At 53.7% G+C, this 26,866-nt stretch overlaps 1 protein-coding gene across 4 annotated transcripts in view; it reads right to left on the reverse strand.

The window, feature by feature from the left end:
• Ksr1 (kinase suppressor of ras 1) overlaps nucleotides 1-26,866 on the reverse strand; it is a 135,379-nt gene that overhangs the window by 25,606 nt on the left and 82,907 nt on the right. For 3 of the 4 annotated variants that reach the window (XM_006977494.4, XM_015996263.3, XM_015996264.3), the window contains exons 3-6: nucleotides 8,533-8,680; nucleotides 6,130-6,556; nucleotides 4,436-4,440; nucleotides 2,080-2,140 (exon numbers count right to left, since the gene is read on the reverse strand). In XM_006977494.4, the coding sequence (XP_006977556.2) occupies nucleotides 2,080-2,140; nucleotides 4,436-4,440; nucleotides 6,130-6,556; nucleotides 8,533-8,680 (641 nt within the window). Of the gene's footprint in view, nucleotides 1-2,079; nucleotides 2,141-4,435; nucleotides 4,441-6,129; nucleotides 6,557-8,532; nucleotides 8,681-20,572; nucleotides 26,800-26,866 lie in introns of those variants that run through there. The other variant, XM_042282470.2, reaches the window with a different exon arrangement.

A 26,866-nucleotide genomic window follows, 5' to 3' on the forward strand; every position in this document is an offset into this window, starting at 1 on the left:
CAGTGGCACCAAGTGTGGCACCAGCAGTCCAAGCACCGGTGTGCATGCCCTCGGCCCCAGCAATTCCAGCCCTCGGTGTTTACTCAGCATATTAGTTAGTCTCTGGGATGAGATGTCACATGACATCCGGGCACAGCGCTGCTGCAGCCATACACCACAGTAAAGCTGGAAACAGCATGTCCACCAGCACGTGACCACAGTGCCACCCTCCATACAGAGGACCACATGCAGCTCTCTGCACACACAGGTGCAGCCGCCTCCAAATCCCACTACCAGATGACCACATTAAGTCGACTAGGACATGATGCCCTGGCTGTGAAGGTCAAGCATCGGAAAAGCCCATCTGTGGTGACAGACTGGGAGAGAAACGGCAGGTGGCAGCGTGAACAAGCAGGAAGAGCCCAAGATGGCCCTCAGGGTGCTGGAATGTTCTGTACCTTCCTCGGCACACACACGGGGCCACAGCTGTAAGCTCCTATGCATGTTTTGCTTGTGTAAATCACATGGATTTAAAGAGGGGAATAAAGCAGAGCATGAAGCTGTAATACGTGTAGTTTTGTGTGAGAAAGGAAACAGAACATGCACACTTTGCTGTGTAAATCACCCCCAGGTGGGTAAATGTGTAAAAGTCCTATCCGCAGGCACACCGAGAAGCCAGGGGCAAGCCTGCCAGGGGCTTTTCTCTCTACCCTTTGAAACCTCTTCGATTTTAAGCATATGTATTTTTCAGTCTAAAATCGACCTAACCAAAACCAAAACCAAACCAGAAGACAGACCGGAAGGAGAAGTGGGATTTCAGGAGAGTGGTGTCCCCCGGCACAAAAGCACAAGGCCAGCCCAGGGAAGCGCAGACAGCCTTTCGTTTTCGGAGGAAGGGACTTTTTGAAAACACGGTCCATCATAGCGACAGCAGACTAACTGGCGACAGTGTTTGTGGAGCAGTTTGCAACACACCCACACACATTAGCTCACTTGGGGATCACAACCACCCCACAGAGTTAGGCGGGGCCAGGAGTCTTGAAAACCAACTCAGAGAAGTGGGCAGGGGTCCATCCTCGCTGTGTGAGCCCCAGAGCCTCTTCCCTGCGTCAGCGGCTGAGGGGTTCTGCCGTGGACAAGACTCCAGGCAGAGGTCCCTGGGCACCAGGGCTCAGGCCCCGCCCCCGTGGCAGTGACCTCAGATGCACTGCTCAACCCTTGGGAGCTAGAACTCCCCCTTGGGTGAGAACTTGAGGCCAGCATCAGCACAGCTGGAAAATGGCCCACGGTTTCCATGGAAACCACAGGCCCTGGCAAGCTGCACTGCCCTTGAGCCCCTGACAGTGTCCCCTGCTGTGATCACAACAGACTTCAGCAGGGACAACCAGAGCATGGGCAACCCCAGGCACCGCCGGGCAATCCATCCAGAACTCTGTGGCCAGCACACTCCAGTCTTGTGAGCACTGAGGCCAGACCTCTGGATGGTCCTTGCTACAGGTCTCCAGCGGACCTCTTTTATATGTACAAACGTCAGTCTCTGGGATTGTTAAAATCCAGATTGTTGCTGGGTGAAGGTGACGCACGCCTTTAATCCCAGCAGCTGTGAGGCAGAGGCAGGAGGATCTCTGTGAGTCTAAGGCCAGCCTGGTCTACACAGCAAGTCCAGGCCAGTAAGGGCTACACAGTGAGTGAAATCTTGTCTTAAAAAAAGACAAAACAAAACAACAAAAAACTGATGACCAGGTGGAGAAGCATATGGCAGGATCTGGAAACATGGATTTTCAACACGCTCCACAGAGGACCCTGATGGTCTCAGGACCTGCATGACATGGAGGCCATGACTGTGGCCCTATTTCTTTGGAACCTGGAGAAGGTGGAGAGTGATTTCCCTCAGCAGGATGAGAACAAGACACAAGGAGGGGGTAGGTGAGGGACCAGAAGGACCAAAAGGTATCTGGTTCAATAAGTCAAGGGTTCAAGGTGGGTGAGTCTTGTACCACAAGACAAGCAGGTAGGCCAGAGGCAAAGGGCAACCAGCACAGACCCAGCAGCCGCCTGTGGAGCCCAGGTCAGCTCTGTCCTTCCCACAACTGAACCTACCTGTGTGTCACTGAGAGCCCGATATCCCTTCGTACCAGCTGTGGGGATCCATGAGGGAGGTCTGCGGGAAAGAACAGGCTGGGTAAACTGAGGAGGCTCTGAAGGGGGCTGGCGCATGCCTGAGACCTTCTAGCTCAGAGATCACAGGCTAGATGGGGCATGTTGCACAGCACAGCATTGCTTCACTGAACCAACATCCATCACAGAGGGAAGGGCCGGAGCCAGCTAGACAAGGACAATAGGTATCACCCTCAGCCTGGATTGCTCTCTAGCACACGTCTCTGCCCAGCTCTGCAGCTGACACACTTGTCTACCTATGATGGGTCTGCTTCGGTGGGAGGCAGGCTGGGGGCGCAGCAGGAGTGCAAGGGCAGGAGAAGCTCAGATGCATGCCAGCCTCTTGCCCCCTTTCAGGGGCATTCGCCTTTAGGGTTCAGTTTTGGCTAATTCTGGTTAAACAGAGGGCACAGGGCTGGTCAGGCATGCAACTCCACCTGCACCCTTCCAGCCAGCAGACTTTGGAGAGAGTCCTTGCTGATCTAGGCAGGAAGAACAAGAAGGTGCGCTTCTTCTGGGCCATCCCTGGCCCTCTTTCTCTGCCAAGGAGGACCATAGGCTTGGAGGGTCCCCTCTGCTTACCTTCTGTAGGCCCCTTGGGGGCTCCCTCTCCTGACATGGGTTCCTCTAAGGGCAGGCACCCCAGTGTTTATGGTAAGGCTGGCTTTGCAGTGGAACAGCTCTGGATACTGTCCATCACCCATATCCTAGCCTCTGAGCCCAAAGAAAAGATTTGGGGCCTCAGGACTCCTCAGAGCTGATCAGTAGACTATTGCAAGATTTTTCCTTGATACACAGGGAGGGTCTGGATTTTTATCCCATGTATCAAAGGTCTCTATAACCCAGAAAAATCAGGAGCACGGTGCTCAGGGGACTAATGTCCCTTGAGTCAACGCGCGCACACACACACACACACACACACACACACACACACACACACACACACACACACACACGGTAGCTACTGCCCCTCTCTCCTAATGTTCGTTCACACTGCTGGTGCTCCCAACACATTGACTCATCTACGGCCACAGACTCAGTGGCACAAGGCGGGACAGAGGTCCTCCCTTACACACCGAAGAATTGTGATCGTGACAAAAGGTCCTCTGCCACCCTCCTGATGACTGGGAAGCCACAACCCGATCACCTGCAGCTCTCTGGCACCACCCCCATGAGGCTGTTGCTCCTCAACTTCCTCCCAGGGCACCCCACTCCAGTCAGCAGCCAAGGCCATCAGAACACACCACTCTGAGAAGTGTGAGCTGCCAGCTACAGAGAAAGAGTAGGAAGCTGAGAGGCCAGTCATCAGGCTCCGAGCCTGACCTTTATTTGTCATGTTGGCCACAAGCATGCAACCACGTGTGCCAGCCAGCACTGATCTGGATCCAGATGGAATACTGGCTCTCACGGCTGTGGTCCCAACACCATCACAGCCACTGGAGGATGAGTGGTGATGGCTGGGGACATCCTAGGGTCAGAGGTTCGGGCTTTGGTAACGGCCCTAGAGAAATGCAGGTACCCTCCTCTCCTTACCGGTGCCTTCCTGGGACCCTGCAGCAGCTCCCCAAGGACTGCCACTACCAGCCAAGCCCTGCCTGCCCTCTCTCCCTGGGCCTTCCCGCAGCCACTGTTATCAGCTAGCTAGTAGAAAAACAAATCACTATGTCACTTAGAAACCCCCAGACATCGCTGCTTCCACACTCGGACCACCCAAAGCAGACTCAGGAGGTCCAGCTGACCCCTCTGACCCCTGTGCAGTTTGTGAGTATGTGTGAGATCCTGATCACAGCTGGAGATAGAGGGGAAGGGAGGGGGGCTCCGGGGTTGTCTGGGCTCCTTTTTCTCCTCCAGGAACTGACACCCTCAGATCTGTAGCTGCCTCTGGAAATGCCTGTCTCCCAGAGAGGGGAGCCCTGAGACATCAGCAGGGTAGTAGGTGGATGACATCTCCCACCCAGAGCACAGCTTTCTGAGGCAGCTCAGAAGAAAGGAGTCGTCTCAGGGGTCACTACAGAGAGGGCCAGGTGGAGACAGGCTTGGTACAGGGCTCGTGTGAACCGAGACACTTTCAAAGCCTCTATACTTCCCGGGGCTGGGCTAAGGCCAGCCTGTCATTTAAGGCCAGCTGTCTTAGAGCTATTTCACGAAGCGGTTGCCGGTTGCCAGCGCTTCTGCTTCTGGACTACGGAACAGCCAGCCAACGGGGCTGAGGTGGGGTCAGTGAAATCCACCCTAGACATGGACAGCGACTCGAACATGACTTCCAGTGGCAGGAGGGATGCAAATGAATTGTCCTTACCAAACCTGGAAGACAAAAAGGAGAGCAAGGGGGTGATGTCACCACATTGGCTCAGCCTGTGCCTGGAAAACTACCTGGGAATAGAGCGGGCCAAGGGCCGAGACAAGGGCCGGAGACCTGGCTCTGTGTGAGCCTTGCTAGCCACCCAGCATGGCATATTTACCCCTTGGAGGAAACAGGATCTTCCTCAGTCACGTGACCCATGGGGGTGGGTGCCCAAGGTCCAGAAAGAAGAGGGTGTGTTGGTATATTAGAGAGGAAGGGGACTGGGTAGGAGAACAGGGAGGCGGCCATGCAGAGCTGAAAGGTGGATTCCAGAAAAGGTCAAGTGGGGACATGCTCTGAGCAAGCCCGTCTTCTCCTCTGGAACTCCCCTCTCCCAAAGGAGGCAGGGGGCTGGGGGGGCGGGGGGGGGATGAGGACTTTCTGCTGCCCTTAGAGCTCACGGGGAGCCTCTGCCAGGGCTGAGTCAGGTGGCAGGGTTTGAGGGGAGCGGACTCAGAACCCGTTCCCTACTTGGAACACGGGACAAAGCCTACTGCTCTTCTCAGGAGAGAATGAGAAACAAGGCCATTAGCTTCAGGCCACCTTGAGGTCCTCTCCAAAGGACCTATTGGCTTATGGCAATTCTCCCATACTCTCTCCAGCGGCACCTGGAGGAGCCCGGGCTTGGTGGCACAGCTGGATAAGAAGGGTAGCACAGGGGTTTTCTGGGTCTCTGCTCCACGGTCAACAATGCAAAGCCACCTAAGTCACCCAGTGTCTGACACGTCACAGGCCCAAGGCAGGCTGCACATGAACAGAAAAGCAAGAGGGACGCCAAGGCCCTGGAACCCTCTAGAAAAGGAGTGCATGTGACGGAAAAGAGCCAGGTGCCTGACCCCCTCAGGGAAGAAGAAAAAGAACCGTAAGAAAACAGTGAAACCCACAACATCTAACCCCCGCCCCTGGAAGGGACACGGCAGCATGACGCCATGAGCGGCGTTTAAGTCAGGCTGCTCTCACTATCATGGATATCAAGAGCCCTCCCATCTGGCTTGGCTTCAGGTGGGGGTGAGGAGACAGGCCCTCTTTTTATGGAGCACCTCTACAGAGACCTACACGAGCCACCGTACGCCTGCCTTTGGACCACGTGTAAACGCCATTTAAATAGTTGTTATACTGAACTGTCAAGATGTAAGATAAGAGAAAAACTGTACCTACATAACAGTCTTTGCCCCAAATGTTTTCTTTGTGTGTGCTGGAGATGGGAAGTGTTCTATCACAAAACCATATCCCCAGCTCTTGCCCAATATTTTTAGTCCCTCAATGGTGGGTCCTCAGAAGCATCCCATGAACACAGAGAAGGAACCCATTTAACTGCCAGGGCACAACATCTGGAATTCCGTTTGGTCTGTCAATGACCAGTCATGTTCCGGACAGGAGCTGCTCTGCTAGCCGATGAGAATCAAGTCTTCGGGTTTTAAGCCTTGGAGATACAGGGCCTGTTTGTTACTGTGGCCGAGTCTAGCCTATCCTGACTGATACATGGCATCATTTTATATATTTATGTATGTACAGAAAGAGATCTGTTGGGATTCAGTCCAACTGCATCAGAATGATGGACACCTATTTTTTCCTCCACACTTCTATCAGTGGGTTGACTTTATCAGTCCTTTGTATGTGCCTAAGAGGAAGTCACAGGCCAAACCTACCTCATTGGGGAGACTTCATCGATTCGGTTTCCCAGCTGGGACTCGTGGGACTTGCTGCGTGTGAGTGTGGGGAAGTTGGGCAGCAGCTGAAAGACCTTGCGGCTTGGCGGTGGGGGTGTCCTTGGCGGCTTCAGCTTGGCGTGCCGTCGTAGCTGGGGTGTGGTAGGGGGTGTGATGAAGCTGTGCAGGGCCCGGGGGGTCAGCCGGCCACTGGCGTGCAAGGGAATACAGGTGTCCGAGAGGCCCTCACTGAGGCCAGGGCCTGGAGAGTCCGAGGCAGGCAGGGCTGACACGGAGACGGAGCGAGGACCCTGAGTGCCGGCACCCGCTCTGCCCAGCGGGGAGAGCATGTCCACTGAAGGCCCCGAGCTGCTTTCCCGCTGCGCCTCTGCCGAACTCCAACCAGAGTCCTCTTTGTGCTCCCCTCCTGTGGGCCAAGGGGTCAGTCAGAAACAGAAGGGACACAGGGTGTCGCTATTACCCGAAAGCATGGCCCTCTGGCTGAGGTGAGACTGTTCCTTGGCGGCGGCAGGCTCTGCCCCCAGCGTCACCTGGCTCGTCAGGGGCTCTCGTGCACCCAGCAGTGCCTTCCACGGTACTCGGCCGACCAGGGGGAAATGCCGGGGCACCCACCCCGAAGTGGGACATCAGGAAAGGAAGAGGTGACAGGTCCTGTAGAAGGCTGAGGTGTGTGAGGCAGGGCGAATTCTGCTTCAGGACATTAGCTGGGGTGGGGTGGGAGGTGGCACACACCTGTGATCCCAGGGAGGTAAAGGTGGAGGGATCGGAAGTTCAGGGGCATCCTTGACTACATGGTGAGTTCAAGACCAGTCTAGGCTACAAGAGAGACCCTGTTTCAAAAACCAAAAAGGAAAAAAGAAAAACAACAACAACAAAAGCCTTCAAACATCTGCCGGGTGTGGCAGTACATGCCTGTCAGAGACCATGCTTATAGAGTAAGACCCTGTCTCAAAAACAAAGCAGAACCAATATAAAACAAAAACCAGGAAACCAGCCAGGCTTGGTGGCACACATCTGCACCCCAGCACTCGGGGAGCTGGCACAGGAGGATGGTGAGCTCACAGCCAACCCAGACTACACAGGAAGAAAAGACTGGAAGGGGAAATAACGGCAGCATTTCCCACCCTCCACAGCCTAACACTGAAAAGCACACCTGACCTTTAGTGACCCTTAGAGTTCATTTCGCCTTTACAACAATCCTGTCAGAGGGGCAGCTATTCCCTTATTGTGCAGATGAGGAACTGAGGCACAGGGCGGCTGAACTCTCACTAGGTCCTGCTGGGATGCAAGCAAGATGCTCTGACCGCTTTCGACCCTGGTGACCAGTGAAGAAGTCATGTGGGACAATGGGAAGCCCGAGACCTGTCATAGGACCTGTCACAGGAATGCAGGAGCTTCCCAGCTGGGAGTGGACCACAAAGGAAGTGTGAATGTTTCCTGGCACAGTGGACCCCAGGCGTATCCAGTACCACACACACTCAGGTGCTGTGAGTGAGGAGCTTAAGCCTGGTCCTTTTGGGGATAAAATAAATTAGCTGGGCACGGTGGTGTACTTGAGAGGCAGAAAGGTGGATCTCTGTGAGTTTGAGGACAGCCTGGTCTACACAGGGAGCTCTAGGCCAGCCAGCATTACACAGTGAGACCCTGCTGGAGAGGAAGCAGGCAGCTCAGGTCTTGTCAACCTTTTCATCGAGGCCTGCTTCCATCCTTAGGCTCACTTCAGTGCCTTCTCTGGGCGGTGGTGGGAACGTCAAGTCAAGAGTTGGAAACTGTTTCCAAGGGAAGACACAAAAACGCCTATGGACAATCCCTGAGGAGATTGTGGTAATGGCAGGATTATACGAGGTCTGGGGCAGCCCTGGGCACACTTCCGGATAAGTCTACACGGATACCAAAGGGGCCTTGTGAGCAGAGAGCCGAGCAGCCCATGAGACAGGAGTCGCTGGGGAAGGGCTTGGCGGAGGGAGGCTGGAATGCAGGAGGTGAGTGGAGGGGCTGGGGCAGCACAGATGCCTTCCCGAAAGAATGCATAGGAGGCCTGTCAGAGAGGGCCCGGCCAGAAGGCCAACTAGGGATTCCTAACAATGGCTGAAGCTTCCTAGGTCAGACTGGCCAGAGCAACTGGGCTCCCAGGCCCTGGAGACTCTGAGAGGGCTCCCTCAGGGCCAAAGCCCAGCATACTTTCTTAAGAGCCACACCAAAGCTGCCTCAGAAACCCTGATGCTCACCCCCCCCACCCCCCCACCCCCCACTGCCCCCCCCACCCCCCCCCATCCCAAGGCCTACTTCAGCAGAAGTCCCACCCCCCAAGGAACTGGCCAGGCCTGGGAGCACAGGCAGGAACAGAGTCCGAGGGGAGGGAGGGAAGCAAGCCTCTCTTACCCAGGCCGGTCACCTTCCGAAGGCAGGTGAGCGCTTGCTGAAGCCGGCTGCACTCCTCAGCGCTGGCCCCCCAGCGCCGCAGCATCTCCTTGGCCTTGGACTCATCCATCTCCAGCAAGGCATCCAGTGTTAGCTCCTGGGGAATCTCCTGGGGGCAGAGAAGGGACAGAAGAAGGCTGGGGGAGCAGTGAGGGCGTCTCAGACCTCCGTTTTGCAGGGCAGGCCTCCCAGCTGAGTGGCAGGAGCCAGCTGCCGGCTGGAGCCTCTGACGAGAAGCCACCACTTGTCAGGGACGCAGGCAGAGAGCACTCGCACCCCCACCCTCAGGATCGCAGAGACAGCAGCTGAAGGCGAGTGCCACCTTTGGGCTGGGGTTGAGGCGGGGAGAAAACACCAGAAAGGTCTGGATGGGAACTCGCAGCCTCTCTCTCTTTTAATTCTTTAGTACTGTGACACCTTTGGTAGCCCTTCCCAACTTGACTGTATCTGAATCATACAAGAGAGATCTCAAACTAAAATGTCTTTAACGAGGATAAAAACAACAAAAAGAGCCAGGGCCAACAACCGCAGAGGCGTTCAACAACTTGTATTTACATCGGTCAAAGCAGGTCAGCTGGACGGGCCACGGGCCTGTTAGTCCCATCTACTCGGGAGGCTGAAGCAGGAGGAGCCTAAACTCAAAGCCTACCTGGTTTAGAAAGCGAACTCAAGGCCAGCTATGACAACTTGGTGAGACCATGAAGGCTGAGGCGGCTGCCGCAGCTCAGTTGGCAGCGTGTCTGTCTGCCCGCAAAGCCCTGGGTTCTAGCCCCGGCACTGCGCAAACCAGGCATGGTGGTACATGCCTATACTTCTAGCTCTTAGTAGGTAGGGGCAGAAGGATCACACGCCCAAGGTTATCCTTACCTGCACAGGAAGTCTGAGGCCAGCCTGGGTTGCATAAGACTGTCTAAAAGGGGGGTGGGATCGGGGAAGCAGGGCTGGATGTGTAGCTCGGTGGTAGAGTATTTGCAGACCATTGTCTCATATTACATCTGGAGAACGAGCCTCAAAGGGCTACACTGCTGGACAAAATCCCGGGGGGAGGCGCCCCAAGATGGAGCTTGCCTTGCCTGCAAATGTGATGACCCAAATTCAACCCCTGGAACCCACAAAAGGTAGAAGGAGAGAACTGACTCCACCATGATGTCCTCTGACCCTGTACATACACACTGTAGCATACGCATGCGCGCATACCATACACGTACAAACTTTAATACTAAAATGAACTTTAAAAAAAAAGATATTATTAGCCAGGTGGTGGTGGCACACATCTTTAAGCCCAGCACTCAGGAGGCAGAGCTAGGCAGATCTCTGGGAGTTCAAGGCCAGCCTGGTCAACAGATCGAGATCCAGGACAGGCACCAAAACTACACAGAGAAACCCGGTCTTAAAATTTTTTTTAGAATAAAATAAAATAAAAATAAAAAAAGCTATTATTGGGACAGCAAGATAGTTCAACAGGTAGGAGTAACCTTGAGGTCAAGTATGACAACATGAGTTTTATTCTGTGTGTGTGTGTGTGTGTATGTGTGTGTTTGAGACAGGGTTTCTCTGAGCAGCCCTGGCTATCCTGGAACTCACTCTGTAGACCAGGCTGGCCTTGAACTCAAAGATCTACCTGCCTCTGTCTCCTAAGTGCTGAGATTAAAGGTGTGTGCCACCATGCCTGGCCTTAGAAAAGTTTTTTTTTTTTTAATTTTTATATTTATATTAATATTAATTTTTATTTTACATGAGAGGGTATTTTGCCTGCATGTATGTCTGTGCATCACGTGTGAGCAGTGCCCACAGAGATAAGAAGAGGACACTGGATCCCCCGAAACTGGAGTTACAGACAACTGTGAGCTGCCACGTGGGTGTTGAACCTGGGTCCTCTGGAAAAGCAGCCTGTGCTGTTAACCAGTGGGCCATCTCTCCAGCCCAGTGAGCCTCACCTCCTGGTGCCATTCCTGACTACACTATATGGCAGCACTCAACAGCCTTTGAAGGCAAAAGGCTTTCTCTGGTTAACTCGAGGAAGTCAGTTTCAGAAGAATTCATGTCGACCTTGGAGATGGACCTGAGAAGGAATTTGGGAGGCCTCTCCAGTGGCCTGATACCCAGTGAGAAACCAGAAACTCAGGCCTGAATGACATTCCTCAAATGCAATGCTTTGGCCAGGCAATTTGATGGACATGAATTAAAGGGCCTCAGAAGCAGGCTCAGAATCCAGGGCCCTCTCACCTGGTCTTGCTCAGCTGCATGAGTTACAGGTCACACCACCACTGCCTCCATCCCACCTAAAAGCCCACCATCCGCCTCAGAAAAGGTGACCAGGGATGAAAGACACCTCTCTTCCTCTGCTCTGCAGGATGATGTTGGTCCCTTGGGCTCACTTAAATTCCAAAAAGCATCATTTAACATGCAGCTGTTTTTCTGCCCCAGATCATTCATTGCCCTAACAATCAGCAAGGACCTCTCAAAATTGCCCACCTCCCTTACTCCCTCTGCAGAAACAGAGGGTAACTTCCGGATCTCCTGGCCACTGGGGGCAATTGGACAGCATCTGTGCGTGTAATACGTTCTTGTGGTTTTTCTCCCATTCACCTTTGCCAGTTTATTCCAAGGGACCGTTAAAGGGCAGAGGGGAAATTTCCTTCTGCCTCTAAAGTCACCTAAAGAAACTGGATTCTGCCACCAACCTAAATATACTTGGAAATGGAGTCTTTCCCCCAAAGCTTCCAGAAAAGAGGCCAGCTGCCTGGCTGACTTCTTACTCGGCTTTGTAAGAAGAGCCTCTGCAAAGGGAAGTTACAACACTGGCCTGGGGCTGGGCTCCTCACCATCCTCCCTTACAGAGCTGTGAAGTCACACACAGGGACAGCCTGAAGTTGCTGCACGGGACCCAGCATTAGAAAACTAATACAAAGCATGAACCCCGAGTTAGACTTGACCTCAAAGATGGACTTTTCCTCCTGCCCACAGACTCCACAGATCACAAGGACCAGTGGAAGTGGAGCACATCTCTGCCTCTAGGAGCTTATAGTCCAGGCTCTCGCCCTCTTTCCCTCTCATGTGGTGTGGTGTGCTGTGGTGTGCTGTGGTGTGTGTGTGTGTGTGTGTGTGTGTGTGTGTGGTGTGGGGTTGAGCAAGTAAGTAATTACTATTGCACTAAGACCCAGACAAGTACACCAGCGACATGACTGGCCTGGCCATCTGCATCCTCACGGTCTTCCTCATCCTCCTTCATGCCTTGTACGACTGTTCTCGTTTGCAGCGACTGAGGAGGCCACACATCCCATATCAAGCAAGTCTAGAAAACTTGAAGTGATTTCCAAGGATTCTGAAGGCAAGTTGTACCTAGTGCTTGATTGTTTTCTTGAGATGGGGGCTTACACTACATCTCAGCTGGGCTGGAACTCATTTTGTAGCTCAGGCTGGCCTCCCAACTCCAGGTGATCCTCCTGCCTCAGACTCTCAAGTGCTGGATTACAGGCCTGTACCACTACACCCAGTTCAAGTTTTATTTTAAGAGAGTGATTTCACCGTCAGGCCACATGTGCTGCACATCTTAGACTCAAACTGGACTAAGTCAGTGCGGGCCACGCCCCTCCTCCCACAGCACCTGTGGCAGGTCCCGATGTCTCAGCAGGAGGTGACTCCACCTCCAGGGCTGCGGCAGGACTCTCAGTACTGTTTACAACAATCCCCACCACAATGAGAAAGAAACACACAATACCAAGAAAGATCACCATCACTGGTCAGAACAACTCTTGGCTGCCAGAAATCCTTCCACGCTATCACATGAAAACCCACAGGAAGCCGCTGCTCAGGGCAGCACCGGCACTGGGAGGGGAGGTTGATTATAAACCGGTTCCCACATGGGAACTGTTGCCCTTGCCCACCAGCCTTTCTTATTTCCCCAGCAACTCTTCTTCACCACAGTGCAGCTTGGGCATCCTTCCCGTTCATTTTGCCAGGGAAAGAAGTCTGACATTTGATACTGTTGTGACAGGGACAGGGGACCTTCACCTCCACACAGCTGCACCTTATCAGCCGGGTGGGACACAGCACACGCCTGTAACCCCAGTTCAGAACTGCATACAAGAGGATCTTAAATTTGAGGCCAGCCAAACCCCAAACACAAAGCAACATTCTACCTTGGATGGGATGTCCTCGGTTGGTCTCCCACGGACACCCATGCATGGGCACACGCACACACACATGCACACACATACTGTCTAGAATGCTGACTCAGCAGCTTCCTGGAAGATGACAGATACGATGGCCGTGACGGCGTCAGGCACGGGAGCCCCAACCTCCCAACCCAACTCGAAAGCTAACAGGAAGGGGTTTTTTCCTTTCATTTTTATCCCTTCTTCATGAACCACGCCTTCAATTTCTCAAACAAAATAATGATATCCATGACTCTCATCTGTTGGCCAGTACCACTGCCCACCGCTTTGTGTATGTTCTCCACTGGAGCCGACTCAGGAAGCCCATGCCGCTCACGTCCAGGCACTGGAGAGCTCACAGGACTCAAATGACAGCCCGTCAGATGCCAGAGCTCCCGCCGCTCTCCCACACTGTCGATTGCTAACCTGGCACTCAGAAGGCGATTTCTACCTACGTTCCCCAAGAACCACCCAGTAACATGGAAGGTCCTTTGTTCTTTATCCAAGCAAATTAACTCTCCAGGAAAGAGAAATGATATGTTCAAATCTCTTTCCTAAATGCATAAAAAAAAAAATGTAAGAAGAAAAGGATTTTTTTTATAGCTTCAAATTAGCTAGAAGTGTCTCACTTCTCTGAAGCCTGAAGATCAATCTGCTCCCCCTTGAACAGGGCGGAAGAGTGGCCGTTCTATACTTCCCTTGTCCGTATTCTTCACGACTTGATTCAAAACTGCTGAAAAATGGGTAAGGCCAAGGTGGGGCAGCAGGGATGCTAGAGAAGAAAGCCACCTTAGAACCCACCATACGCTGGCATGTCCCCACCCCTCTGGCATGGGCCCGCCACTCAGTGTTTCTGCCTGGCGTCCGGGGGTGTGAACATTCACCCTCACATGGATGCAATCACACCGCTTAGCACACCATTATTCTTGAGTGACAGTTCTTTCTACCACTTAAATCCCCCCTCTCCCCCGTTGCATGAGGAGGCAGATCAGGAACTTGGGAGGCGGGGGGGGGGGGGGGGGGGAGGCAACCCCAGTCCCCAGAAGCTGCAGCAATGGAGTTATCTCTACACCTATCTTTTTTATGATAAGATGTTTTCTGCCACAAAGGGCAAGGCTAACCAGAAACCCACCCACTGCTCTCAGTATTATGGGGATGGAGAAAGCCAGGAAGTGTCCCAGGACTTCCAGCATTAAAAAATAAAAATAAAATAAAGACTCAGCTGGGCTTGGTGTGCCATGCTTGTTATCCAAAACTTGGGAGGCTGAGGCAGAGGGAAAAGCAGTTCAAGTCAGGCGTGGCTGCATAATAAGTTTGAGGCCGCCCGGGGTACATAAGACCCTGGTTTTTTGTATGTTCGTTTTGTTTTTAAACAGTAATGACAATCTGGGTTATCTTTGAATGGTTGGTTTTACTTGGTGGCAACTAATCCAGATGTGTTAATGGACACAGAGTCTAGGACCTGACGATGGAGGCTGCTGGAAGAATGTGATCCTGCCCAGGTTCGTTCTGACCAGTGACTTCTAAAGCCTTCCTTCTGCTGGCACAAGCGGCCTGTCACCCAGCAGTGAGGGTGGCCAGGCTACTTCAATGAGGTACCCACCCTGCACATAAAGCGTGGGGTCTTGCGACTCTTATGACTGATTTGGGACCCAACGTTAAACAAGAAGAGAAGTCCCATGAGGCAGGCACGCTTGAATCAAGGGGACTAAGAGAAGAAAGGTGCCCAGCCCCCACAGTGAGATGAGCCTCCCTGACCCCTAGGAGTAGTCCTAATATCATGCCTCAACCCAAATAACTCAAAGCCCCCAGACCTCACACACCGATGTGACTCACCCACCCATCAAGATCAGGCACAGCACAGGGGAGTCCGCGTTAGGAAGTGAGGTCAAATCACAGTCTTTCCCCTGTATGCTAGAGAACCAGAAGCAGGTTAGGGATCAGCCTGCCTCCTGCTGAAGAGAAACTCACCCGGAGAGCCATTGGGAAACCCTCTCTAGCTTGAGAGGCCCCCTGGCTGCCCACCCACTTGGAGGCCTATAGGAGACGGTCATTGGTCATCTAAGAACCACATCTGTCTCCCTCTGTCATGCCCTGGTGAGCTGGAGAAGGGCTGGAGGCTGGGAAGCCTCACTGGTTCTAAAAGCAGTCCGGCTGCTGAGCCAGGACGAAATGTGTTCACTAGAAGCTGAGAGAAGCCATATGCCCCGCCACGGACCCAATACGCCTCGGGGTTCACATGGATCATGAGTGGGGCATCAGGAACGCCGCCTCCTTGGCTCTGCCTTCTCCCCCTCAAACACCATGACTTATGTTTTCCAGTGAGTGACATTAAGTTCTCCTTCCAGGTGACAAGGAGGAAGCAGGGCCAGTAGCAAACTGAGGTCCATCCCAGCCTGTGACAATTAAGCCATGCCATTAACAGGAGCCTGCTGGTCTCTGTCCTCCGCAGCCGGAGGCAGGGAAGGGTTTGGCCAAACATGCCCCCGCCCCCAGTCCCCAGCAGCTGGCAGTGGCTGGGGTCACAGGTCATACTGAGTATCAGATGGTATCCTGGGACTTACCAGCAGCCACGGGGCAGCCTGGGTCTATACTTAGAAACTGTGCCGGCTGACACAGGGAGCCATCCGCACACATGTGGGCCAGGGGGAGGGCGGTGGTCATGCCAGGGCCCATGCTGCCTGGCATGGGTCACATACACACAAATGCTCTGTAACTCCGGCCAGAGCGGACGGGACAGTTGGAGTGAGGGCCTAGTTAGGGGGAGCTCTTAGCAGTGGGGATGAAAGCAGCTGTGAGGAGCTCCCAGGAGGCTTCCTCCCCACACCCCTGCTTCAGGCTCCTCGGCAACGCACACCAGTTCCTTTCCTGGTACTTCCCACTCCTGCCTGGTAGCGCTCTCTGGCTCTGGATGGCACCAGGTCTCAGTGCCCAGCATCAGTGCCACCAACCGGGTCTGCCTCCCAGCAGTCACCCAGCTCCACTTCCCCACAGGGACCTAAGAAAGGACCCTTCCACTTTGCCACGGCCAAACCCACTTATCCCAATGACATGTCAATGAGTAGGGGTGGTCATGTTCAAACTTGTTCAGGGACACTCCAACTTGAATTTTCCATCATTTTCATCGGTCACAGAATATTTTGTGCCTCCCACCCCCGCCCTGCCAGTTTGGAAAAAAAAAAAAAACTTCATTCTTTAAACAATGGTGGGCAGATTTGGCCTGTGGACCACAGCTCTTTGGTCTGACCAAGTGGGTTTATTCCGTCATTCCATACATACTTGCCAGCTCTGCCGGGCTTCATCTCCCAGAGGCCCTGGCCCTCACTGCTGCTCCTTTCCTGCTTCCCCTTGGGGTGGCATCCCTGGTCCCACCCCAGTACACCATCACTAGGAAGGGTCATCCAGGACAGGCTTCTGGCCAGGTCCACGCCTGCCACTCAAAACACAGCCTGTGTTCATCAGCTTCTACACCACCGGTGCGAATTTCCAAAAACACCTGTTTCGCTGCCAATGGCCGAAGGCAGAAACACACATGGACCCAAGCTTGGGGGGAAACTGGTGTTTCCCTTACTCCACATCCTCCCGAAATAAAGAGAGGCCTGCCAGTGTAGGCTACAGAGGGAGACCCTGTCTCAATAAATAAACAGCGCCACCCACAAGACCCCACAGTAAAGTTCAAGTCAAAACTGCAACAGTCTGTTCAAGACTCGGGGTTCCGTCTCCCACACAAAACCAAACAGTAGACAACAGGACAAATGGAATACCTTTTCCAAAGCAGGGGCCAGGCTCGGGACTGCCGGGTGGTGAAGGCACTTGCTGCTCTCGCATTAGACCGGAGTTCAGTTCCAGGTCCTCTGCCTGACGGTTAATAACCACCTATAACTCCAGCTCCAGGGGGCTCTGACACCTCTGGCCTCTGTAGGCACCTGAATTCATGAGTGTGTGTGTGTGTGTGTGTGTGTGTGTGTGTGTGTGTGTGTCTGTGTGTGTGTGTGTCTGTGCGTGTGCACTCACACAGGCTTAAAAATAATAAAAATCTTTTTAAAAAAATGGAAGACGGTTTGAAAGGAAGTCTTGGTTAGGGTAGATAGTTGGACTACAGCCAACGAGCTGCAGAAACCCGAGGGACACTTTGCTTCTGGAGAACCGGCAAATGAGAAACCCCCACCCTGGACCACACAGGGCTCTGCAGAGGAGCCGGACCTGAGTAAGCCAGGTTCAGGGGCCCTTAGCTGACCCTGCCCTGCTCGAGGGCACAGCTCCCCAGATCTTCAGGCTTCCCTGCCTCCTTTGTTGACGCAGCAGGTGACAGCTGGGTGACAAATGGCCATATGATCTGCCACCACACCAAGCCACTTCTTGAAGCAAATGGGGAGGTGTGAGAACAGGCCTAAGCTGGGGCTGTCCCAGCAGCTCAGGGCACCATAAGGCCAAGAGCTCGTCTGAAACATTAGGGACAACCCAGCCCTCCTAAGGGACAACTAAGTCTCAGATATGGGACAAGGACATGGCCATGCCTCTAGCCTTCTTTACTGTTTGTGGTCCCCGATATCTTCCCTACCCAAGTTCCTCCCCCATTTTCTCAGTGCCAAGGACTAAACCCAGAGTCTTGCATACGCTAAGCAAGCGCTTTACCAATGACCTATGTCCCCAGCCCCAAGCCCCCCCCCCTCCTACCTACACCTGCCCTCCTCCAGGTTTACAGGACAAGAACTCTGAGTACCGTGGCGGATCCTGCTGCACCCGGGTGGACCCAGTGTGTCACAGCTGAAGAAGGTCTGACCCCCAGCCACAGTCCTGCAGGACCAGGAGCTAGTCCCAGACCCCTGGAGCAGGGCACCACACTAGTGGTCAGCACCGGCGGTTTGTCTTCTGGGTAGCTTGTCTGTCTGTCTCAGCAGGGAAGGAACTAGGTTTTCGGCAGGAGCCCAGGGCTGGAGACCTGAGAAGCAGATTCTTCTGTCTATAGACAAGGGGTGCATTGTTTCCGAGCTCCCCACGGGCATCCAAAGAGGAGGTGCTGGAGATCTCTCAGGAGACCCCGGGGGCAGGCAGCCTTCTCTGTAGTTTTCCAGAGCCACTGAATACTACCAACCCCACAGCAGCACTGGGCCCCAAAGCTATGGAAGCCCAAAAGCTTCGGAGAGGATGGCTAGGCCTCGAGCCAGGGGACTATCATCACCACGGCCACCAGGTTCTGAGGACATGAAAAAAGCCAATGGATACCCAAGAAAATGAGGAGAAACCCATCGCCTGCCAAAGGCAGAGGTAGACTTCATAGGGACCTTAGAGATAATCTAGTCCAATGGCGAATTTACAGAGGACAAAAAAAAAAAAAACAAGACGTAGGGAGGAGGAGACCTGCTGTGTCATCCAAACAAAAGACCAGGACAAGGCCCTGGCGACCTGCACCCCACAGGAACCAATACCAGAATAGGCTGAGCCTTAGGAAGGTCCCCGGCTTCCATGACGGCCGCACCATGCCCACACACTGACTGGGGACTGTGAGAGGATGAGGGAAAGACAGAGGTGGACACAGACAGGCAGGCTGGGGTTGGCTGGCCTGGCTCTGGGATGGAAAAACTAACCACAGCACTCTGGAAGCTCGGTGTGACCGTTCCAGAGAGCTGAACAGGGAGGGGATGTCACTGCAAACAGCTGGACAGGGAGGCAGGGTTATCACACACAGCTGGACAGGGAGGCAGGGTTATCACACACAGCTGGACAGGGAGGTAGGGTTGTCACACACAGCTGGACAGGGAGGCAGGGTTATCACACACAGCTGGACAGGGAGGCAGGGTTATCACACACAGCTGGACAGGGAGGCAGGGTTGTCACACACAGCTGGACAGGGAGGCAGGGTTGTCACACACAGCTGGACAGGGAGGCAGGGTTGTCACACACAGCTGGACAGGGAGGCTGGGTTGTCACACACAGCTGGACAGGGAGGCAGGGTTATCACACACAGCTGGACAGGGAGGCAGGGTTATCACACACAGCTGGACAGGGAGGCAGGGTTATCACACACAGCTGGACAGGGAGGCAGGGTTGTCACACACAGCTGGACAGGGAGGCAGGGTTGTCACACACAGCTGGACAGGGAGGCAGGGTTGTCACACACAGCTGGACAGGGAGGTAGGGTTGTCACACACAGCTGAACAGGGAGGGGTGTCACTGCACACAGCTGGACAGGGAGGCAGGGTTATCACACACAGCTGGACAGGGAGGCAGGGTTATCACACACAGCTGGACAGGGAGGCAGGGTTATCACACACAGCTGGACAGGGAGGCAGGGTTGTCACACACAGCTGGACAGGGAGGCAGGGTTGTCATGGTATACCGGTGGATCAAGGAGACAACAGGTCTAGCCAATCTTGGTCGGAGTGCGTCTGTAGGGGTGGAGTGGCGTCTGTAGGGGTGGAGTGGCGTCTGTAGGGGTGGAGTGGCGTCTGTGGGGACAGTCTTAGGGCAGTAATGTGGGGGGGGGGAGGTTATGGCAGGCATTCTCTGCACACACTACTAATACTCACACTGATTCCCCAAGGAAGGCTTTGCCGTTTTCCTTTGAATCTCACACTGTGGGGAAGGCTTCCCTGTTTTCCAAGGACCCCTGAGGCGCTGGGGTCCTTGACATGGCTGTGCCCACATCCACAGCACATGGAGTCACTCAGTCCTTCACCCCCTCAGGGCTTTCTCTGCTCCGGGCAAGCCTAAGTCCTCCTGACCCAGGTATCAAGGCCCAGTTCCTTCCAGGTCTTCTGAGCTGGTGCAACCCAGAAGCTGAGGGGAAGTCCCTGACCTCTGCCCTGAGGCTCACCTCCAGAGACAACTGCCAGAGCGGTGCCAAACCACACGCTGGCCTCGTGGGGTGACAGCCCTCTGTAATCCAAAGCAATGAGTCCTGGGATGTCGCCCTAGAACCCGTAAGTTCCTACCACAGAAGATGGCAGCAGGGGACAAGTCTTGCCCACCCTATCCACCCCCACTTTGGTGACAGGTACATTTTTTTTTTTTTTTTTTTTTTGAGACACAGTTTCTCTATGTAGTTTTGGTGCCTGTCCTGGAACTCACTCTGTAGCCCAGGCTGGCCTCGAACTCACAGAGATCCACCTGGCTCTGCCTTCCGAGTGCTGGGATTAAAGGCATGCGCCACTACTGCCCGTCTGGCAGACAGGTACACTTTTTGTAACGGGAAGATGGAAATCTCAGAGTGCCGGTTATACCCAACACCGGGCTTCTGAGACAAGGCCCAAGATCTACAGGGGCCCACGACCCAGTGATTCTTACTCAGCTTCTCCACACGCTTCCTCCTTTCCAACCAGTTTAACCACAAAAATAACAATTATGGGCACTGCCACCACCCAGAAAGCGGCCCAGGCATAACTGCTTGCTAGCTAAGGAAACCGAGGCTCGGAATGATTCAGTCAGTCACCTGGGGCCATGGCAGGTAAGTGCTGGACCTCGGCCCCACCTCTTCACGGTCAGCACTTACATTCTCTATGTGGCCCAGCTTCCCTGTCCTGACCGACCAGAAGACTAAGGGGCAGGCTCGACCCCTCCCAGCAGCCGCAGGTCAGCTCCCGTGGATACAGCAGGCTCAAAGCATGAAAGCAGCCGACCCCTTCATTATAAAGATGGGGACAGTTAGCTTCTAAGATACGCTAGAAGCTGCTCCCTCGCCATTCCCTGTCGTAAGACAGGGAGGGGATATGACATGACAGTCGCCTCCCCTAAAGGGCACGCTCCTCTGATACATTCTATAGCCAGTTGGCAAGGCAAGGACTCCGAGTCCGGCCGAAGGGACCCGTTCTGAGGACCCCTGGAGAGGCTCTCCCCCAGCCTACCTCACAACTCTCATCTGGTGCAGGCTGGCTGGAGCCTTGGGCTTCTCTCGGCAAGGTGGGTGGTGGGGTTCCTGGGTCCCCTGAAGCCTTTGCCATCACCCAGCTCCACAGGCAATGCATGGTGAGGGGGCCCGAGCACAGCGGCCCCGGCCCCCAGTGCCCTGTCCCACGGAAGAACAAGGCAGGGAGAGGGGTTTCTGTTTTCATTACTAGCGAACAGTCACTGTGGCCAAAAATAGTCTGTGCTTGGGAGCCGGGGAGTCAGCACATACTTCCCAGAGCAGGTGCTGGGCGTGAGGCACAGAGGCTCTTGGCGGCCTCACGGCAGGGGGTGGGGACCTAGGCTGCCGGGACCCAGTTTTCCCTGCTCCCCCAGCTCCCTCCAAAAGGCAAGAACTGAGCCAGGGTGAGCATTGTTGTCTCTTACCTCCCGTGAGTCATCTGGGGACTCCCCACCTCCACATGAACTACAGCTACCCGTCAGCCCCCACAGCCTCTAACACATTGGGGGCACACAGAAGCCCTAAGAGTCACAACACGCCCTGGACGGCAGACAAGGCCGTGGCAAAGGAGCATGGGCAGCTGTCACCCAGCTAGAAGTGACCCCAGGACCAGTGGCCCTTCCTCTCTCAAAATAAGAAAACGATGAGAAAGAAGTCAGGGTGGACCGCCAGTGTCTGCGGGCGATTTCGTTTTCTTTTTGAAGTTTTTCTGCTTTTTATTTACAACGAACAGGGTTAGATTTGGGGAATGTTTCTTTAAAGCAATAAATAACTGTTTTTAAAATAAATAAAATTAAGGGGACCGAGGAGAGGGATTAGTTGGTGAAGGGCTTGCCACACAGGGAAAAGACCCAAGTTCACACCCCTAGAACCCGAGTAAAGGAATCCAGGCAACCCACATCTGTAACCTCGGGGTTGGGGAGACGGGGACTGGAAGATCCCTCAGGCTTGGTGGCCAGCCAGTCTAGCCAGTCGGTGACTTCCAGGGTCAGTGAGAGACCCTGTCTCAAAAAATAAGACAACAAGCAACTGAGGAAGGTACTGATGTTGTTTTCTGACTATCACATAAAGGCGCGCGCGTGCACGCGCGCACGCACACGCACACACATATGAACACGCTATAAACAAGTTAAATCAATGCAAACATCCCAGGCATCAGAGAGGGAAAGATACAACAAGGGTCCACCCATGAGAACTGAGAGAGAAAAGAAAAGAAAGCGGATTTTGAGTCCCAGTCTTCCAGTCAGACTTCCTGGAGAGGTCTGGCTCGGCCACGTCCCACTTATGTGGCCTCATAGGTGACATGTCACTTAGTTTTTCTTCCTTTGCTGCACCCTGAGTATCACGCATGCTTTCTTGAAGGTGGCTGAGAGGACCAGACGGGACATCTAGGTACAGCTCCCATCAGTAACAAGAGCAACGGGCATCCTTGATAAATCATCACAGCCTAAATTCACCCGTGAACTACAACGTTAAAAGAAAGGATTGTAGCCAGGCAGTGGTGGCGCACGCCTTTAATCCCAGCACTTGTGAGGCAGAGCCAGGCGGGTCTCTGTGAGTTCAAGGCCAGCCTGGGCTACCAAGTGAGTTCTAGGAAAGGCGCAAAGCTACACAGAGAAACCCTGTCTCGGAAAAAAAAAAAAAAAAAAAAAAAAAGAAAGAAAGAAAGAAAGAAAGAAAGGATTGTAACAAAGAGGTCTGCCCAGGAAGCAGCCAAAACTCACGGTGTCTGTTCCCAGCAGCAGTAAGACCATGAGGTCAACCATTAGTAACCAGAACAATTACCACTCCCTAGACTTTGCACATTTTGAACATGAACATATGAATAAGCACTGAAGAGCAGGGAAAATCTAACCTGGGCATTGTAGTGGAAACCCATAATCCCAGTACTTGGGGTGTGGAGGCACGAAGGTCATAAGATCAAGGCTAGTCTTGGGATCGTGAGATGCTGTCACAAAACTTGGGGGAGTAGGAGGCTAAACCCAAGAACCAATGATGGCTTCTGGATGTGATTACAGGTCTTTTTTTCTTTGCTCGCCTGTATTTTATAAAATAAGCATTTACTACTTTCTTAGAGAAATGTTCATTGAAAAAATCAAAACCATCACCACCAACAAAAATTGCCTCACCAATTACATTCTAGGAACATGGTCTCAGCAGAGCCACAGGGGAGCTGAGAAGCCAGGCTAGGCCATCTCTGAGCCAGAGGCCTGTGGCTCCTCCGGGAGCACAGGAGTCCTGTCTGCCGATGGTCGCATGAGGCCTCCAGGCGACCCTCTCCGATGGGGGCCGAGGCGCACAGATGCCACGAAAGCTACAACAGTAATGGTCATCACACCAAGGTGTGCCCACAGCCTTCTTCCCTGATGCTGGCAGGGCTTGAGGACCCCCTGGGGAACCCCACCGCCCTGTAAAGTACTGAAGATTTCTAGGCGGAGCTCTGCCTTCTTTCGCCTTTGAAAATTTGAGACACTCAGGAAGACTTGCATTTGCTATCCTCCTGCCTCAGCTTCCCGAGTAGCTTGTATTGCAGGGCTGCATCCCTGTACCTGGTTAGGAACCTGTTTCTGAATGCAGGTGGCCCTCGGTCCTTCAGGCTCCTCCACCCAGGCCTTTGGACCCAGCTCTCACCTGGGTCCTAACCGGTTACTGAGCACAGTCTGTGACCATGTGACCAAAGCCGATCCAATCAGTCCTGCTTGAGGTTTGGCCACTATGGGTCCAAGAGGAACTGGCCCTTTTGACAGGCACATGCGGTGGGAAGGAGGGAGGCTGAGCTGTCCATTTCCTGCATGCCTGCCACACAGGGCTGCTCATCCAGGAGGCACTTCCTAACAGCAGCAATCTCCAGGCTTGTGTCCTAAATCCACTGGTACAGAAAAGCCTCAACTAGTGGGAGGAGCATAAAACAGCTTTACCTGGTAAGTATTTCCTCTGGTCCTGATACCCTGCTCTTTTTCTATCTAGCCATCCTCCATTCAACCAGTCAACAAAGAGCTGTGTGTGCTGGGCACTTTACTCAGTACTGGGGATATTAGACTGAGCACAATATAGTCTTTCCCAGCAAGTACCAAAATAAAGAACAAATTCAAAACTAACTAAAATGTGTGTTTGAAATTTGTAAGCGCTGGGAAGGAACCAGCCCTGAGTGAGATTGAGGTGGGTATGAGAGGCACCTGATTTAGACAGGGTGGCTTCTCTAGGGCCCTGCAGAGGAAGAGGAGGCATTAGGCTGAGGACAAGAATCCACAGGGGAGAAGAAATGAATATACAGGGGCCTGTGGCTGCGACAGGAAATAGCCTTGTTCTAATGCCTGGGCAAAGGGAGAAGAGGCAGGAGGTGAGGAAGGGGATGGACCCTGATACTTCAGAGTCTTGAAGGGATGAGGCTGAGTGCGACCAGGTATCGGTGAAGGACTGAGCTCAGAAAAGCCAGATTTCTGGATGTGCAACGCAAAACCCAGCGGGGCTCAGGCACAAGGAAGCGGAGGGAGGGGGAAGTGGAGAGGGGAGTGGCGGAGGGGTGCTGCCTGCCGAGGGAAAAGACCCAGATGGGTCTGGGACGTGCATGGAAACAGAGCCTGAGGGAGCTGTAAACTGCCTGGGGGCGGGGGCGGGGGTGGAGGAGGCAGAAGGTACCAGACACGACCCCACGCTTCTCACTAGGACAACCAGCGGATGAGAAAACAGGCGCAGAGAAGTTCAGGGACCTGTCCACGCACACAGCTGGCGGAAGGCAACTCTGGATTCTGTCTGCCTCCCTGGGCAGGCCTCGGCTCACCTATCCAGAGGTCACACTCTCAACAACCTTCCTTTCCAAGATGGCTAAGCTTCTGGGAGCAGGGGACCCTAGACCTCACCTGCTGCTAGTTGTTAAAAAGAAGAGTGATAGACTAGGGATAGATGGCTCGGTGGTTACGAGTGTTTGCACAACCCCAGGACCCCATAAAAAAATTCAGTATGGCTCATGCACAGGAGGAACCCTATGCATGCGGGGGTAGAGAGAGTTGGGGACCACAGGCTACCAGCCAAGTTCCCGGTTCAGTGAGAGACCCTATCTCTAAGGAATAAGGTGGGGAGTGCCAGAGGACACCCAACATCCTCCTCTGGACTCCACACGTGCACACACCTGCGTACACACATGTACACACTAAACACACACCAAAGGTAGCAGAGGAGGAAGCTTTGCTCTGCAGGGCAGTGTGGACACAGACATTTCCCTGTGCAGTCTGGTTCATCAGATCTCTTTGAGAGCCATCCTGTCTTCATGGCGGCCCTCCGAGAGGAGGAGGGCGCACACATGTGAGCTAGCAGCATGGAAGCTAGCAGTGTCCATTGGGGGGGGGGGGCTCAGTACACACCACTCCAAAACCACGCGCCACAGGCACACGCTGTTTGTTGTTCAAGTCCAGCCTGGAGCCTTCGGACACGACAGCCTGGGAATGGTTGCTATGGTGATTCAAGGCCTCCCCAGGGTTCGCTGGCTTGCCACTTTCACCGGTTCAGATGACAGAGCTCCTGTGACATCTCAGCCCAAGGGGCAGGACAGAGCCATGACTGAAGCAGCCAGATCCCTGTCCTCATGGCACATCCAGTCTGGTCACTTGGGACTGTACTCCATAACCTAGAACTCCAAAGAGCTAGGAGTTGGGCTTGTAGACCAAAGGACCACACAATACAGGCTTATCAGGTACACTCTCACCCGTGACTCCTTGCAGACTGCCAGAGCCCAGTGGCACCCTTGCCCTGGAAACTTAAAAGATACTTTGGCCCAGGATCAGAAAAAAAAAATGCATCACTCCATCAACTGGAAAGTGTCATATACCTAGAATGGTAACCAGTGTACAACCAGGGCTAAACACACGCTCACAATAATGGCTAAACACACACTCACCGAGAGTGAATTAACTAGTGAAAGAGTCACGTACACCCCTCCACTTGGGATCCGTGGCCCTCAGTGACCTGCTTTGCACTGTGGCTGTCTGTAACCAGTGTACTCTCCAGCTGTAAGCCCTCAGGGCACATTATCGTATTCATCAATGAATCCCTAAGATAATGCATTTGGGTGCCCAGCAAAGAATAACTGATTGATGACTATGTCATGAACGGACAGGAAGAAGAAGGTGGGGAGAGGGCTGCAAAGGAGGGGAGGGGTGTGAGAGCAAGGCAGCCAACTCTGTCACACCACCACAGACAGGAACACTGAACGGGGCTCTCCCGGGGCCTGGGGTTGGGTGGAGCCCATGGCTTTGGATCACAACAAGCTGAGTTCGAATCCTGACCTCGCCACCAGCTAACACAGTGTACAATGCTGACAAGTCAACTTCTCCGAGCTTCAGTGTGCCGAGCCAGAGAATGAGGGCCCTTTCCCCCTTCCCCAGGCATAAATATTCAACAGGATCGTGTGTGTACATGTTGGTGACACACACTTGCAACACTCCCCTACACGACACTAGCCTGTCACTTGCACGTCCCCTTTCACATGCCAACTTCAGCTCCTCTCTGTCTAGTTGGATGTGGCAAACAGAAGCATGCTGGTCTACCACTGGGCTGCCGCTGGTCCATCCTAAGCAGGGAGGACTCTGTGGTCCAGTGTGCAAAGCTGCTCCTGAGATCCAGCATCCATACTGAGACCTGTCATGTAACACAGTGATCTCACTTCCTCTGGCACAAGCAACTGGGGCAGACACTTCTCTATCAACCCCTCCTCAAGGCAGTGCAGTGGACCTGCTTCCTGGGACAGCTCCCAGGTGCTGGAGAGCAAAGAGCCAGGCCTCAGTGCGTAAGCGGGGCTGACGGGAAGAGTGAAGAGGCTGGGAAAAGGGCCACAGGACTCACTCTGTTGATCTCTACCTCGGGGGCCAAATGCCAATGTGCTTTTTGTTTGTTTGTTTGCTTCTTAGAGAACCCTCCTATCTTTGGAGCCACCCACAGGCACACACAGGCCACACACAGGCACACATAGGCCACACAGGCACATCCAGGCCACACCCAGGCACAGCCACTCTCAGCCAGTGGGAGGTCGAGATGGTGACAGTGGTCATGGTCAGGTGCTTATCCCTGAGAAGGCCTCTTCCAGTCTAGAGCTGAGAGCACAGAAGAAAGGGAGAAGAGAACCCTGCCTATCTGACCTCCAACACAAAGTCCTTTACCGGACCCACGGACATCCTCAGCTCCCAAGTGCCAGCTGTAAGAGCTCATGCGGACATACAGTGAGGCTCTGTTCTGGACCCTAGGTTCTCCAGAGCCTCCGCCACTGCCTGGTAGGACTGATCCTGGCCGGCCCTTCCCA

This window comes from Peromyscus maniculatus, chromosome 8, assembly GCF_049852395.1.
Source record: "Peromyscus maniculatus bairdii isolate BWxNUB_F1_BW_parent chromosome 8, HU_Pman_BW_mat_3.1, whole genome shotgun sequence".
Taxonomy (NCBI): Eukaryota; Metazoa; Chordata; class Mammalia; order Rodentia; family Cricetidae; genus Peromyscus; species Peromyscus maniculatus.